This window comes from Barbatula barbatula (assembly GCF_947034865.1).
Source record: "Barbatula barbatula genome assembly, chromosome: 20".
Classification (NCBI taxonomy): Eukaryota; Metazoa; Chordata; class Actinopteri; order Cypriniformes; family Nemacheilidae; genus Barbatula; species Barbatula barbatula.
The window spans coordinates 17,596,360-17,612,778 of record NC_136783.1 but is presented as its reverse complement, the minus strand read 5'-3'; the positions used below and the strand labels follow the sequence as shown (position 1 = coordinate 17,612,778).

Genomic DNA, 16,419 nt, shown 5'->3' with positions numbered 1-16,419 from the left:
GTACCTGACACCAAATACTTGTGGGATTTTGGGTAATTTATTTAATACTCTTGTCTGTATTGACTTACAGGGGACTAGAAGATCTGGATATGACCTGCTCCTCCATTCACTCAAAGCACAGCGGCGGGCAAAGCAAAAACCAGCAGGAGTACAGGTGAAATCTTCAATTTGCTTAAATTTTAACTGATACTTGAAATTGTGTTTGCTGGGCAAAACAATAAAAATGCGCCCGGTGCCTGTGCGACAGAGTTTTTGGCCAGTTAACAGCATAAACTGTCTCTTTTGTTTCTCTCTCGTTGTAGGAGATTTTTCTTCGGACCGAATGAAATAGATGTGAAAGTGCCTTCTCTTTTCAAGCTGCTAGTAAAGGAGGTACGCTCGACTGGGTTCCTCTATATAAGTGTGATGTGAAAGCGATCCAGACCGTCGATGACGCAGCGGTGCTGACTGTGCTCTTTTGCTTTCTCAGGAAGTTGAAATAAAGGAACAGATATATATCTTTTTGTCTTTCTTTTCCTCAGGTCCTCAATCCTTTCTACATCTTCCAGCTCTTCAGTGTTATCCTGTGGTGTACGGATGAATATTATTACTACGCAATGGCCATAATCGTCATGTCGTTTATATCAATAGCTACCTCTCTCTACACTATTAAGAAGGTAAAACACCATAAAGACAACATGAACACTTGAAAGCGTTTAGTTAGAAAATGTGACATGTTGGAGTCGGGGTTGGGCCGATAGACGATGTCATCGTCCATCGCTGATCGCTGATAGAAATGACAATTTTGATCCGGCATCGTGATTCCAACAAATGTTTCACTTTCATCACGTAACGCTTGCTGCTCTGTGCAGCGGGTTGTAAAACTCATTATAATCAAATAGGAACAAATCTAATGGGCATAAAACCTCACACTGTACAGATCGGACTAGCCTGACTTTATAACTGCGTAGCCTGCATTGTATAAAGAAGACACACCTCACTATATACCTATTTTATTGAATATAACATCAGAATAAGAAAGAGCCTTTTAATTATACCACGTTATGAATTCAAGGTTAAAACTTTCATACTGATATATAAACACGTTTTATCACTTAAAAGTGTGTGTTCTTCACATTCTGGAAACTGTTTATTTATTAATCGCGCTAATGTTTCTTTTCTTTTGTAGCAATATGTTATGCTACACGACATGGTGGCGACACACAGTACTGTTCGAGTTACCATCTGCAGGGGCGACAACGGTACGATCTGGTTAAGATTTATTGCTTTTCCTCTCTCTTAAAGGATTGGGCTTGTAACAGTGGGCCTAGAGTAACTCCTTCAGGGTGCCTGGCTCAGTGGCCGGAGTCACGATGAGTCAGCGTCTTGTGCAAGGGAGCGTGGGTAATAAGTGATATGCTGAGACAGAAAAGTTATGCTGTTATTTTACTGTTCTTTTCTTTCCACCCTCCTCCTTTTTGTCCCCTGTTCCATTTGTTTGTGGCATACAGAAACTGAGGAAGCCCTGTCAACGGATCTGGTCCCTGGGGATGTCATTGTTATCCCCAGCAACGGGACCATCATGCCCTGTGACGCAGTGCTCATCTGTGGAACATGCATTGTTAATGAGAGCATGCTCACAGGTGATTGGCCACAGCCAAATATGATGCCTTGGATAACATTTAGCCTGAAATTATTGAAATTTGACATAAACAGATTTGTTTAAGAGAAATGCAAGTAAAGTAAAACGATTTGTATATTATATTTATATTTTATTGTAAATTAAAGATTTATTTATTTTATTTTAAGAAACAAAACTAAATTAAACCTTTTTTACATGGTTTATTTTTTATATATTGTTATATTTATTTCATGATTCGATTTTATTTTATTTATTTTTCAGTTTTATTTTTTTTCTATCGTTTTTATTACTTTTAATTTGTTGCATGTATTATAAAAAATGACAGGTCATTATAACAGTTAACTTAGTTTGCCAGCAATGGCATGTTCCCATTAGTTAAATCTTTATTTACATTCCTGTTTTAAGTAGTTGAAATTAAAGTTACTTTTTGTATGATAACCGAATCTTTTTTATTCTAAGATCACTGAAGTATCTCACAGATATTTCTGTTCGCTCTTGACCTGTTTGTAGGTGAGAGTGTTCCGGTCACGAAGACGGACCTCCCGAATCCTCAACTGGACAAGAGAAGTGGAGAGGGTGATGTCATCTACGGCACAGAGAGTCACAAGAGGCACACGCTCTTCTGCGGCACAAATGTCATTCAGACCCGCTACTACACAGGAGAAATGGTCAAAGCCGTAGTGGTCAGAACCGGTATGAGCAAGAATGTATTTGGTTATTTCTTGTGTATTATGATACAGTTAACACTGTGATGCAGTTTATTACAATATTGTGTAGATGGTATCGTAGGTGTACTTTGAAAGCATCGTTTGTGTTTGTGTCTATACTTTTCAGCTCATTCATGCTTTATTTTCAGGTTTCAGCACCGCTAAAGGGCAGCTCATCCGTTCGATCCTGTACCCCAAACCCACTGACTTTAAGCTGTACAAAGACGCCTACATGTTCTTGCTGTGCCTGGTGGGCGTGGCCAGCATTGTCTTTTTCTATTCATTGGTCATGAAAGTCCTCAACCAGGTTATGATCTACCCTTTAGAGAAACTGTTGCACTTTGTTTTAAGCAAAATGTGAATGAAGATTTTCGTCCTGGCAGGAACCGGTGAAGGAGATCATTGTGAAGTCTCTGGACATCATTACCATCACAGTCCCTCCTGCCCTCCCTGCAGCCATGACAGCTGGTATTGTCTACGCTCAACGCCGCCTCAGGAAAGTGGGGATATTCTCCATCAGTCCACAGAGAATCAACATCTGTGGCCAGCTCAACCTGGTGTGCTTCGACAAGGTACACTGTGGAGACGTTTGTGTTGATAAAATCATTTTATGATGTGTTTAAAAACACACCTTTTAGTTTATTTACCATACACACATCAAATATGCGCTGTCATGCTTTTCATGCATAAATGTCATCACTTTCAACTGAAAAAATATGTTTTAAATTGATTTTATTATGTATCATCATATCAGACAGGAACTCTTACAGAAGACGGTCTGGACATGTGGGGAATTCAACGAGTTGAAGACGGCAGGTTCGATTATAAAAATATATTTTATTTGACCATAGCAAAGTGGATGCTGTCTTGTGACTAAAGAATGTCTCTGGCTCAGATTCCACCTTTCAGAAGAAAAACCTGATGAAAAAAGCTTAGTGACGACAAAGTTTATATCCTGCATGGCCACCTGTCACTCCCTCACAAAGATCGAGGGTCAGCTGTCTGGAGATCCACTTGACCTCAAGATGTTCGAGGCCACAGGCTGGGTCAGTGTGTCATGTTTTTATGTTCTCATTGCATTTTCACAACAAACACTGCTGGGTGTGAACTCTACCCACTGAGGTTAAAATTTTTTACAATTATGAATAATAAGTCTTAACATTATTAATTATTATTAATAATTCTCCTATGAGATTGTTTGTGTGACCGTGTTTCCGTGTAATTTAGATCCTTGTTGAAGCCACAGAAGAAGAGACGGCTCAACACGATCGCATTGAACTCACCTACGTCAAACCGCCCAATCAGCTTCTTCCTCCACCGGTCATATCACCCGAGCAGGACGTGGTGAGTGACAACCTCCATCCTGTCCAATGAAATCCTTTCTTTAGCATTTATAGTTGTTTTTTGATTTTGAAAGAATGTTCTAATATGTTTATGGTTTATTTGATTTCAGGAGCTGTCTGAACTGTATGAGCTCTCGGTTAGTACAAGTTGTTATTGGATTTGTTTTTATTGTGGACACGTTTGAGATCTCGCATGCCATGTGTTGCTTCTCGTCCTGCAGGCGTCATACATGATCGGTATTGTGCGGCAGTTCTCCTTCTCCTCCAACCTGCAGAGAATGAGCGTGGTAGTCCGTCAGATTGGAGAAAGGCGAATGGATGGTTACATGAAAGGAGCGCCGGAGGTCGTGGCAAGCCTGTGCAAAAAAGAGACCGGTTAGTGTGTCATCCATCCATTATTGTATATTATTCATATTCTTCTATCCAATATTGAATGTTAAATAAAAAAGGAGTTGGATTTCTGTTACATCTATTTTTATTTACCCACAATGCATCACAGTACCTGAAGATTTTGCTGAGGTTCTGGAGGACTACACCAAACAAGGTTTTAGGGTCATCGCCCTCGCACACAGACGGCTCGAGTCCAAACTCACATTTCACAAAGTGCAGAACATTAACAGGTGTACTGTTTTTGAGATTAAGTTTACTTGGTTAAAGTTTTATCAAAGATAAACTGTAAGAATTGTGTTTTCTGTAATAATGTATTCAATTATTACTCCACAGGGATCAAATAGAAAAGAATATGGATTTCCTGGGCTTGATAATCATGCAGAACAAGTTGAAAACTGAGACTCCTGGTGTGCTGGAGGAACTGCGGCGTGCAAACATACGCACAGTTATGGTCACAGGTAAAGAAATAAAAAAAACGCATGGATTATTTTGTGAATATTCTCAGAAATGGCTCTGATTAAATATGCATGTACACTCTTAAAAAAAAGGTCCTTCATAAGGTTCCTCAATGCCATAGAAGAACCCTTTGGTTCCATAAAGAACCTTTAACATCTGAAGAACCTTTCTGTTTTACACAAGGCTCTTTGTCGTGGGAAAAAGGTTCTTGAGATTATATAAAATTAAGAAAGAGATGTTTTTATAAAGAACCTTTTACTGAGTGTTTTTTTTGTGGAACCAACAAGGGTTCTTCTTTGGCATCGCTGTGAACCTTTTAACCACCTTTATTTTAAGAGTTTATCATTCATAAATAATAAATATTGCTGCTTTATGGAGATAAATAAAGGCTTTAAGTGTTTCTAATTGTGTTTCTGAAGGCATTCCTGACAGAATATTAAACACACCGTTTACCTGATTTGCTGAAGTTTCTACATTAGTCTATGAAAAGTCGTCTTTCGTATGTGAATATTCCCCATCAGTCCTCATTAGAATGGGAATATTCCCATGTTGTTTATAGACAGAAGAGTGTTCAGAGACATTAATCCAGACCAGCCGCAGGCAGACGGGAGTCTGGGAGCTTTGAAGCTTAATTCATTAGGTATTTCAGGAATCCGGTCTAATAAAGTTCTTAGCTCTTCAGATTCCCGCCAAGTTCCCTGCAAAGTTTAGACGAGGATGAATGCAGCATTGTGAATGTAAGCAGATTGAGAATCGCTCTTACAATAAGTGACACTGGGTCAATGCCACCAGTATTACCGTAATTGTACCATTATTATTATGCATCTTATTCTCTTAACTCTCTTTGTGGCAGGTGACAACATGCTGACGGCCATTTCTGTAGCACGAGACTGTGGCATGATTCAGCCACAAGACCGAGTCATTATTGCCGACGCTCTGCCTCCTAAAGACGGACAGGTTGCCAAGATCACCTGGCACTATGCCGACAAACCCTGCAAACACTCTAATAAGCCTACAAAACTAGAGGTCAGTGTATCCTCTTGTGGCCAAATCCTGTTACTGCAGCATATTTCATAACGTCTACTTTGGATGTCCACTGTGGTTGCTTATCCAGTAACTAATGCAATTAATTCACGATTAACTCATGAGTTAACTATTCAATTGCATGAGTCATAACAAGACTTATATAGTTTTAATGTGATCAATTTAGTGGCTGGACGTTCATTGTAATGTGGTTTGGTGTTCGGTTGGTCACAGGAGATGGAGATCATAATGGAAGACGGACACTGTGTGGACGAGCAGAGACCTCAGGAACATTATCACTTTGCTATGAGTGGAAAATCTTTCGCTGTCATTACCGAGCATTTCCAAGACCTGATGCAGAAGGTCTGCAAAATACACACTTTGATTATATGCTTTAAACATGCTGGTGTTACACTGTTTTGATTCTTATGGTTGTGTTTCCGTTTGTGGGTGTAGCTGGTACTTCATGGAACAGTATTTGCGAGGATGGCACCTGACCAGAAAACTCAGCTTGTTGAGACGTTAGAAAGTGTAGAGTGAGTATTAAAAACACGCAAATGCTCTTATGAGGGCTTTCGTCTCGCCGTTGGCATATCAAACTATTTGAGGCATGGGAGTGGGCATTTTTGTCCTGGTCCACTATGAAACATCCTGAGGGCCACCTAGCAACCACCCAGAAAACCTTTGCAACAAACACTCCGAAGTCTTAAATGGTTAGACACACAGTTTCTATGTAGTAGATGAAGTGCATATGGATGTTAAAATACCCTTTGTATATTCTTTCCTTCAGCTATTTTGTAGGAATGTGTGGTGATGGAGCAAATGATTGTGGGGTGAGTTTTTATTTTTGTTGCTATAATTATATATTTTTTCCTTTGTAACAGTCAGTGGTTCTGATGAGTTGTTGTTATTGTATGAAGCTTATAATGTCTATCTCTCTTCAGGCACTGAAGAGGGCTCATGCCGGGATCTCCCTGTCAGAATTGGAGGCGTCAGTGGCCTCTCCGTTCACCTCCACAACTCCAAGCATCACCTGTGTCCCCAATCTGATCAGGTGTAGTATCCGCACCCATAGCGGTGTGTTTCATGCTGATGTGTCCAGGGTCAGACGGGTCTGTTAGTCTGAATGCGTGAATTGATCACAACTTGAAAATGATGTAATGAAAATTATATTAAGATAAAGCAAGTTGTAATAATAAGGGTAAGATTATTTGGATTAAAGTAAGCTAAAATATTACATAAACAGTTCTAAAATTGTAATATATTAAACATTAAAAATATTTTTTGAGTGAAAGTTTACATATGGTTTATTTTGAAAGGTTCTTCACAAATGTTCCTTTTTATACCTTTCTGTTCTCTTACAATCGTGTTGTTTCTCCACAGGGAGGGCCGAGCGGCTCTCATCACCTCATTCTGTGTGTTTAAGTTCATGGCTCTCTACAGTATTATTCAATGCCTCAGTGTCGCCCTGCTGTACTCCGTAAGTTCCCCTGCATAACATCACATCAGTTTATTACACCATGTTAACATGACCTTATATGCTCCTGATTTGTTTATAATGTGTTTTAGATTCGCAGTAACCTTGGAGATTTCCAGTTCCTATTTATTGACATAGCCATCATCCTTGTAGTTGTCTTCACCAGTAAGTATCATGTCTTTAGTATTTGTCTCCCGAACAGCTGTTGCATTAGTCTGTTTCAATGCATCTTTGTTGATTTCAAAATATTTTGTTTCCAGTGAGTCTGAACTCCGCGTGGAAGGAGTTGGTCGCCCGCCGGCCGCCCTCCGGTCTCGTCTCAGGTCCTCTTCTCTTCTCAGTTCTGACCCAGATTCTTATCTGCCTGGGTTTCCAGGTCGTGGCCTTCCTCTTGATCCAAAATATGGACTGGTACTTAAAGTCAGAGTAAGTAAGACACAGTCTGACCCCGCAGGCCATTAGCAGTACTACAACACCTTGAGATGGCAGCACTTCATATCACTTTCAGACTTGAAATACAGCAGTTTTTTTAAACCTTATACCTAAATTAATCTCTAATGTTTTTTTTGTTTGTCATAACAGCATCTACAACTGCACTGCACCCAGTCACACGGAGATCTCCAATAGCTCCACAAATGAAAAGCGTATTAAGAGTGATGTGAACACCACACTGTTCTTCGTCTCGTCGTTCCAGTACCTCATCGTTGCCATCGTTTTCTCCAAAGGAAAACCTTTCCGCCAGCCCAGCTATAAGAACTGTAAGAGATTTCAATATTTTACATGATTAATTCATAGTAAACTGTAATATTTGCATTCTTCTAGTCTTTATATTTGAGTCACAAGCACTGCTATTTGCAAGAGATGCTGATGTAGTTTACAGTTTTTGTCTACTGAATGATATATCTGTCTTTTTGTTTTTTTTCCAGGGCCGTTCGTCCTCTCGTGTGTACTTCTCGTCATTTTCTTATTTTTCATCATGTTCTTCCCCGTTTCTGGCATTTATAAATTTCTGGACGTACGTTACATACCAAGCCATTTTTTTTTAAATCTTTTGTCAGATATGGTTGTAATATAATGATGTATTTGCATTCTCCTCAGCTGGTGTGTGTTCCTTTGAGCTGGCGCTTGACTATTTTGTTTATTGTGCTGAGTAACGCTTTAGTGTCCTTCTTTACTGAGGTAAGTGGACATCATTTTGACCATTATATTATTACTAAGGAAATGTAATATTTGTTATCAAAAGGATTGGGCAAACAAATTTTTTTTTGTACTTATTATTAACCCAGCATTGTGTCAAAAAGGGACGAATCCAAACATTGGGTTGTAAATTAAAGGTCTAGTATATGAAATTTAGGGGCATCTAGTGGTGAGGTTGCAAATTGCCAGTGGTTGGGTTTGTCCCTTTTTGAAAAGTAACCCAGCATTTATCTAGAGTGTAGTGAAGCAAACTTGTATTGTATGTCATTGGTTTTATGCAAGAGATGGACTGATATGGAACATATGATTAATTTATAAATATAGTTATATTTATTATATTATATAGAGTGATCATATTATTATATAATATAAAATATAAATGAAGATTTTCACCGTTTATTGTTAAACTGGTTCTTCTCTTGTTCATATATTTGGGAAAGTATTATGTGAAGGATGATTTGTTTCTCTATATGATGTGACTTAAAGGGGAAGTTCATCCAAAAATCAACTTTGTGTGAATTTTACTCACCCACATGAGGTTAAACATGTTAAGAGAACATCCGGAGTCTTCGGAGCACAAATGAAGATATTAAGATGACATCCTCAAGATTTCCAGGACGCCTCATACACATCATGGTGTCAGCTTTTGCAAAGGTCCAGAAAAGTCCATCCATTGGTGCATTTTTGAAGCAACAAGAATGCTTTATGTTCGCATGTTTTTCGCACATAAAGGATTCTTGTTGCTTAAAAAAAATTCAACTGAGCCACTATGCGCGGATGGACCAATTTAACGGTGTCTTTAGTGATGTCTATGAGGAGGCCTGGAAATCTCTTGGATGTCATCTTTATTTGTGCTCCGAAGACACCGGAAGTTCTCTAAACCTGTTTGATGTCATGTGGTTGAGTAAAAAAATCACAGAAAGTTGTTTTTTGGGTGAAAAGACTTGTACACACCGGGACGAAAATCCCACACGCTTATCGGCAGCGTTATTCCAGACATTTTTTGGCATTCATAACCAAATGATATGCTTTTACGCCTGCCGTTTTGCGCATCGGGGAGCACACTCATATTGACACCCTTTGCGTAGACATGAGACATTAAACATCAACGTTAATCGCGAGCGATTATCGTCCTGGTGTGGACAAGCCTTTAGAGCGCTTAATCGTTCCACTCCATGCCGACCCATGCCAGCAAGTACGTAAATGGTTTAAGTTTCCACCGCAGGGCTGATAACGGACATCTTTGTAATGTAAACACAAATGCGTCATGTGCTGCCTTGGCAACACGAGACTGAGCTATAACGTCGCTGAACGCATTCTATTTCGAGTCGAAAACCGTTTGTTATCGTGCCCAACCAGGCTTACGTGGAAACATTACTGGAAAAGCGCTCTTAGATGAAGCTGATCACTTCAACCAGGTTCATAACAAACTGCTCTTGCTGTAACCCAATTAAAACCCTTCAGTTTACATGATATAATGTACACTCCTACGGAAAACGCACACGTGCACATACAACCATCAATTCTGTCTGATCCGCTTAGGCTGTTTTACAGAGAATAGTTGGATGTATCTTAACCTATACAGCCAAGTCAAGAATCGTGCTTTGAATTCAGTTCACACTTCCACTCCTAAATCCCAAAGAGAAACACAAATTTCTCTTTACCTCTTTGGGAAAATGAAGCTCCTCACCCTGATTTAGAAATGCCAGAAATCACCTTTGCACTACTGTAGTGACATAGTGGCTGTTTGCTTCGCCTTCTAGATCCCTTAAAAACCTGACCACTTCCCAGTGCTGACTACAGAGCAGCTCCCCTCCATGGCTGCCCACTTTACAGCCGATCTGTTTCACCCTCCAATCAATAAAACACAATAGACTGCAGCAGCCGATCAGATTAGCCAATCGTTGGGACCCAGTCATGTGATTTATTTTTAGTCCAGAATAATATAATTCTCTTGCCTCCTCTGTCCTTCTTTAACTAACACACAATGCAAAAAAATCACCTCCGTTTTGAATGTATTTACTTTTGCTCTTGATGAAATGACGGAGAAAGAAACAAATGATGAAGGAAATTATTTTGCTAGTCATGTGATCCGTAGCTCTCTTCATTCTTTCCGCCCTACTGCGATATTCTTTAGACCGTCGTGCTTGACGTCATCTTATGGAAGCATGTGTTCAGCCGAGACAAGCAGGGAAGTTATGGCGTCTCCCCTGCAGCCCTGACACCACAGGTTGGGAAAATCTGACACTTCTGTTCACCGTTGCCTTTTCACTTCCCAGTGTTCACTCTCACTCTATGCCCTCTCTCACTTCCTCCTGTCTGCCTCTCTTACCCAACACCCTGTTTTAACGTTTGGCCTTGCATGCGTCAACATAATATTTATGAACGCTCTCTAGTGCCCCCTGCGGGATTCTTCCCCCCATTCCCCTTAATGCCTCTAATGCTCCTTTTATAGTGACTACTACTGCAGTGTGTTTGCAATGATGGTATCGGACAGAGCAATGTAAACTTCTAGCCCTGTGACTTGCAAAACTTTGCTAAAGTGACTAAAACATTGTGTCTTGCGTGTTAAGGCATCTGGTTTTGTTTAAGGAATATTGCAGGTTATTAATGTAACTGAAAATATCTCCATTACCACATTGACACTATTTGGCATTCATCTTGTGGTGGAAATGGTTTTTAAGGTGAGGAAATTCTTAGGGATGCATGACTTGATTTACAAATAATTATTTTTCACTGATGCCAAGGACTTTTTCTTTTTGTCATGTTTTCCGTAGATATTTTAAAGCTGCAATTTGTAAAGTTTTACCCACGTTAAGATAACTACATAAATTTCAGTTTTATGTTTCATACAGAGAGGGAAAAATTACGGATTTCAGCTTTACGACGTACAGTAATTGACTAAAATGTGTCATTGAATTGGTCATAACCTGGAGTATTCCTTCAAATGGTTTCTGGGTACAGACCACACTGCAAAAAATGTCATTCTTACATATATTTTTTTACGTATGTCTTGTTTGCCAATATTGGATTTTTACATCAATATACATTTTACATCAAGATGCATTGGAAAACAAGACTTAATATCTTGAGTCTTTTTGCCAAAAAAAAAAATGTGAGTTTATGTAAAAAATGTGAAGAATATCTGTATTGGGGCGTGTTTACTAAATAAAGCTGTAACTTGTTTTGAGCATAAACTTTCTTAACCTCGTTCCCCCAGCGTTGTTTAGATTTAGACCGCTGAAACGTACAGATTATTTACTGCTTTTGGATCCGTATATGCTGTACTGTTTTAAAGGTGGGTAACAGCGCCACGTACTGCATAATAGTGGAAACACAGATTGCCGTAAAATCTCGTGTTTGCCAAGGAAGTGTTGTCTCTTAATTGACGAGATAACTCATCATTGATGGGGAAAGATAAAAATCTAGAAAACAAGGCTTAATATCTTTGGTCATTTTGCTTCTCAAGCAATATATATATATATATATATTGGAAAACAAGACAAAAATATTGAATTCAAAACTAGGTACAAAACTCATTTTTTTGCAGCGTTAACCGTTGACCATGGTTGACAATGACTATTTTCCTCAGATTGTAAAAACGTGAAAAATCAGATTTACAGTAATAGTAATGCATTTAAAATATCAACAAAGTTTTATTGTGTGGTAAATACTATTTTTGCGGACGTTTTCACTTTCTGATGTTCCTGTGTTTTGAAAAAGGCAAGATTGTCTTACCAGTTTAATGTTAACACGTATCATTTTTAAAGGAATAGTTCACCTAAAAATGAAAACTCTTTCATCATTCACTCACCTTCTTGTTATTTTAATACTGTATGACTTTCTATCTTTAGAGAAACACAAAAAAATATATTTCTAAGATTGCTGGTAACCAAAAACCGTTGGTTCTTATTGTATGGACACAAAACCAATGTGTGTAAATGGGGACCAACTGTTACCAACATTCTTCAAGATATCTTCTTTTGTGTTCTGTAGACACAAGAAAGCCATACAGGTGAACTATCCCTTTATAAGTCTTGTGGTTATGCTTTTGAACAATGGTAAAAGGTACACATTTAAACTGTGTGTCTGTTTGCCTCGGTGTACTGCGTTTATGTATTTGACCTTCATTACTGTACGCATGATTTTTGCTCATTTTTACAAACTGAAGGACGAGTCAAAATAATTCCAATAACAACATGCCACCAATTTCAACCTGCAAGATTCCTTCAGAGCCTTTTCATCTTGAAAAAATACCTGAAGCATCTTAACAGATTCAGATGGTATAGTATTTAAATCAGAAGAGACTTCACTCTTGCATGTGCTCAGAAGCATGACAGTATTAAAAGTCAAAGACACACCCAAAGCTACTGACATTAAACTACTGCACATAAATACGAATGGCACATTTCATTCCGAAACATTCAGTTTTTTTTAAAGAAAATGATAAAACAAGTTTGTTGTTATCTTCTTCTCCTCCTCCCTGTGCGGTGTTGTGTGTGTCTCTACAGGAAGGGATAGAAACGTATAGCTACAGATGCCTCTCCTGGCTGTGTTGCCGTCGGAGAAAAGTGCCCAAGGCGCGGTACATGCACCTGGCCCAAGAGCTGAGCGTGGACCCCGACTGGCCGCCCAGACCCAAGAGCACTACAGAAGCGAAAGCCACTTCACCTTCGGACAACTGCACCTATCAGATCGAGGCCATTTCCTAGCATTTACACACGCGCTCCTTCCTGCACGTCCAAGCCGCCAGGGATTTCTTAATGCAAATGACGTTTAACTGTATGTTGTCATGATAGACAGTAAAAGACACCAAAAACAGAAACCTGCAAGGGAGAGTTATCTCCTTTCTTCGATTTTTTTTCTGTTTCAGCTGCTCAAGATTATTTTTTTGAAAGTTTGGGCGGAGTTCACAGGCTGGGAACTGTGGTCGCTCCGCCCCACAAGCGTGAGGTCTGTTGTCACGTTGCCATTATAACCTTAAGACCGTAAACAGTTATTAAACTCATCACTTTCGATCACCCCCTGCAATCGCATACGATATCTGAACACTTCTGACTATGTACTGGAGCTTCCGTACTGAACTTTATGCATTATGATGCTGTCACGCAGACGCCACCGCATCACCTCTGAACACCATCGCATCTTGCTGCATGTGGAACAGACCAAACCAAACTGTATTGCTTTATGGAATCAAGTCCATCCCGCCTGTTCATATTACAAATATATCAACGGAGATCTATAATTTTACGTCATTTCTTTTCATATCTCTTCCCATGGAAGAATCGAGGTGGGATTCAGCTGCGGAAGGCCATGGTTTTGTGTTTTGTTCACGTCTCTCGGCTCGGTTTGTGGTGATGGGTTTTGATTTGGTCCACACTGAGGTTTTAGCGATTGGTTTCGACTCAAAGTCATCGTCACAGTGGCGCGGGAATTACAGAGTTGAATTGAGATCGTACAGGAAGAAAAAAGGGTCTCGGGTGAAATGCTTTTTGGAAAAAAGATTTGGTCACACTTTACATCAGTGTTCATGTTGCATTGTGTTTATATTCAGAAACGCCAATGCAAATGATCTGCTTGTGCTAAATGTATATTTTTGGTGCAGCTTGCGATTCAGGTTGTCTATTGAAGTTTTAGTAATAACATGTAATGTGTAATATGGACATTGTCATGTAAAGTGTCACAAAAATGTACACTCGGAGGGCAAGATGCTTGCATGCATACTTCTTCACACAGGGCCATATATTACATGATAAAGCAGTTGTGCATCCGAGATCTTTGCACATGCAGTTTACATGTTGCAATCACAACAGCAGGTCGCCAATAAAATCGCCCTGAATCAGCCATTCAACAGTATTACTTCAACACATGTGCTTATTAACAGTTTTGTGGCACGTATTGGAATCAAAAAAACATTTGAAGCTTCAAAATCTGTTGCAGGTAATCCCTCCCACTTTTGCAGATGTGATTCATTTGCATAATTTATGCAGCTCAACATTCAGGATTGTTCTGTACAGTAAATGCATCAGCGTTTTCATTTTTGTTTATTTCGGTTTATAAAATACAAATTTACACGTATTGTTCCTGAAATAAACCACTAAGCAATATCAGGTGACCACCTTCGCTCTCTTTACACCTTGTTTGTGTTGTAACTCATTTAAGAGAGTGGTTGCATATTGGAAGAGATAAATAGTATTTTTATGCCATATGCGAATATCAAATTGTATTTATTTCTATATTGTTGTGAATATAGATATCATTGAACGCAAAGAAACATGGCGACATGTTTTACTTTTAAAGTTTTGCCTCGATCTCCTTTGTAGAAAGCCATTGCGTGTCAACAGAATCCTGTTCCACAACAGAAAGCCACAACAATCTTGCAATCTGATTACATGGAATTTTCTACATTGTACATTTATTTATAGTTTTTTTTAGCTTTTCGTTGCTTTATGGGCATTTCTTTTTATTTCGGTTTAATCTAAATAAGGGCTCAATCTGTCTGTATATTATTGCTCAATTTCTGCAATATTTCGGTACTGTTGAAGTGGTTTTGATAATATGTCATGTTTGCAATGTGTTCTTTTCAACCATGTTTGTCCAAAATTGTATCCGTTTGTTTTACATTCTGAACACGAGTGTTCTGGGCATTTGATGAAAGAGGTAACCACAAATCACCTTGCTGGTATTGCATTGACCTGGGGGACACGATATATACGGCAACTGATTCATTTGTTTTATAAATGACCACCTTAAAACATCTACTGTACTGAGCCGGCACAGCGATCATTTTCAACCCTGTATGTCCTTAACAAATGTGAATGTAATTCTGAAAGCTTTTGGGATTGGGGAATGTTAAATTCATTTTATTATTATTGCTGTAGTTCTATTTTGTTTTATTTGTTTTGATCTGAGCTGTGTGGTGTGATTAGCAGTTTCACCTCCTCACCTGTAGGAGTCAGTAGGTTGCTACTTGTGACTTCGGCTTGATTGTCGTTATTATATTTTCTACCACAGTAACATGTAATGCACGTTTTCAAATGCCTGCGGCGAAACACATAGACATTTCAAATATCCAACACTTGATTAAACTGTTGAAATTCCATAGCAATTGAACATTTTAGAAAAACTAAATATTTTCCAAAAGTGGGGCCAATGTTCTAGTCATATCTGAGGTCTTCTGGGAAACAAACACATACTGGAAAAATGTGTTTGATAACTGGAGGCCGTGTAATGCTCTTTGCTTATTATTTTTGTACCGCATGTCGTATTCATTTACAATGAAAGTAACACATTTGGTGTTTTCACACATGATCGAAGCAAAAGTTCAGCCACTGGTTGTTTTACCGCCGGGGTTTAATTTCCTAAGGGGAAATCCCTGTCTGTGTAACGATTAGTGCTGAATAAATTAATAGAGAAATCACGTGGGTCAGTATTCTTGGTGATTCTCAAGTTTATGTGCAGCAGAGATGTTCTAACCGAATCAATATACAAAATCCCACCACGTTTCTTTTTTTGTAGAAGTATGTACATTTGTGATCATTGCTTTTTTTATGCGTAATTTATTTTTTATTTATATTTTGTTGCTTTAAATAAATGTTGTACATTTTCTGTTGATTTTTTTCTCCTGCTCTGTAATAAATGGCACAAACAGATGATGTGTGTGTGTGTTGGTTTCAGATTTTGAGCTGTGAAAGTGTCAGAGGTGGAAGCTATACTTAAGTATTTCTATTTCATTATAAAGCATGTATCATACCTTCTTCTCCACTACATTTAATTTATAAAAGTCATTTTTTAATTTTTAATACTCGAGTACTTAAGTCTTTTGCTCATGTACTTTTTTAAGTATTAAAGGTAAAACATTTTATATTTATGAAATGTAGAGTAAAAGTGTATTATTGAATATACTTCATAACGTTAATTTATTAAAAGTACACGTACTTGAATAATTTTATTCTATTCAAGAATTAATGAATTTGGTGGTGTGCCTTTAATTGTTTACATAATATTATCAAGTAAATGTCATTTTAGTAAATGCACTATAACATTACAATGTACGACTCCTCCAGGTTGTTCTTTTAATGTTCGCTTCTTCATTCGATTGTCTGTTAAACAAATTTTTTACATTGACAAGTAATAACACATCTTTAGGTTAAATTCATGTTTATTGTCACCCCTTTGCTTGACAAGTCTGAGTCATGTCACATG

At 38.5% G+C, this 16,419-nt stretch overlaps 1 protein-coding gene across 3 annotated transcripts in view; it reads left to right on the top strand.

The window, feature by feature from the left end:
• atp13a3 (ATPase 13A3) overlaps window positions 1-15,867 on the top strand; it is a 28,563-nt gene extending 12,696 nt beyond the window's left edge. For 2 of the 3 annotated variants that reach the window (XM_079483891.1, XM_079483892.1), the window contains exons 7-34: window positions 71-154; window positions 303-372; window positions 522-656; window positions 1,169-1,241; window positions 1,491-1,622; window positions 2,132-2,314; window positions 2,478-2,635; window positions 2,712-2,900; window positions 3,083-3,144; window positions 3,224-3,374; window positions 3,556-3,672; window positions 3,782-3,808; window positions 3,893-4,046; window positions 4,171-4,291; window positions 4,395-4,519; window positions 5,371-5,543; window positions 5,775-5,903; window positions 5,997-6,076; window positions 6,331-6,373; window positions 6,485-6,594; window positions 6,924-7,020; window positions 7,110-7,182; window positions 7,278-7,443; window positions 7,600-7,775; window positions 7,944-8,032; window positions 8,116-8,196; window positions 10,352-10,444; window positions 12,726-15,867. In XM_079483891.1, the coding sequence (XP_079340017.1) occupies window positions 71-154; window positions 303-372; window positions 522-656; window positions 1,169-1,241; window positions 1,491-1,622; window positions 2,132-2,314; window positions 2,478-2,635; window positions 2,712-2,900; window positions 3,083-3,144; window positions 3,224-3,374; window positions 3,556-3,672; window positions 3,782-3,808; window positions 3,893-4,046; window positions 4,171-4,291; window positions 4,395-4,519; window positions 5,371-5,543; window positions 5,775-5,903; window positions 5,997-6,076; window positions 6,331-6,373; window positions 6,485-6,594; window positions 6,924-7,020; window positions 7,110-7,182; window positions 7,278-7,443; window positions 7,600-7,775; window positions 7,944-8,032; window positions 8,116-8,196; window positions 10,352-10,444; window positions 12,726-12,926 (3,292 nt within the window). In that variant the 3' untranslated portion in view covers window positions 12,927-15,867. The remainder of the gene's footprint in view (window positions 1-70; window positions 155-302; window positions 373-521; window positions 657-1,168; window positions 1,242-1,490; window positions 1,623-2,131; window positions 2,315-2,477; window positions 2,636-2,711; window positions 2,901-3,082; window positions 3,145-3,223; window positions 3,375-3,555; window positions 3,673-3,781; window positions 3,809-3,892; window positions 4,047-4,170; window positions 4,292-4,394; window positions 4,520-5,370; window positions 5,544-5,774; window positions 5,904-5,996; window positions 6,077-6,330; window positions 6,374-6,484; window positions 6,595-6,923; window positions 7,021-7,109; window positions 7,183-7,277; window positions 7,444-7,599; window positions 7,776-7,943; window positions 8,033-8,115; window positions 8,197-10,351; window positions 10,445-12,725) is intronic. The other variant, XM_079483893.1, reaches the window with a different exon arrangement.
• The last annotated feature ends 552 nt before the right edge of the window (window positions 15,868-16,419 follow it).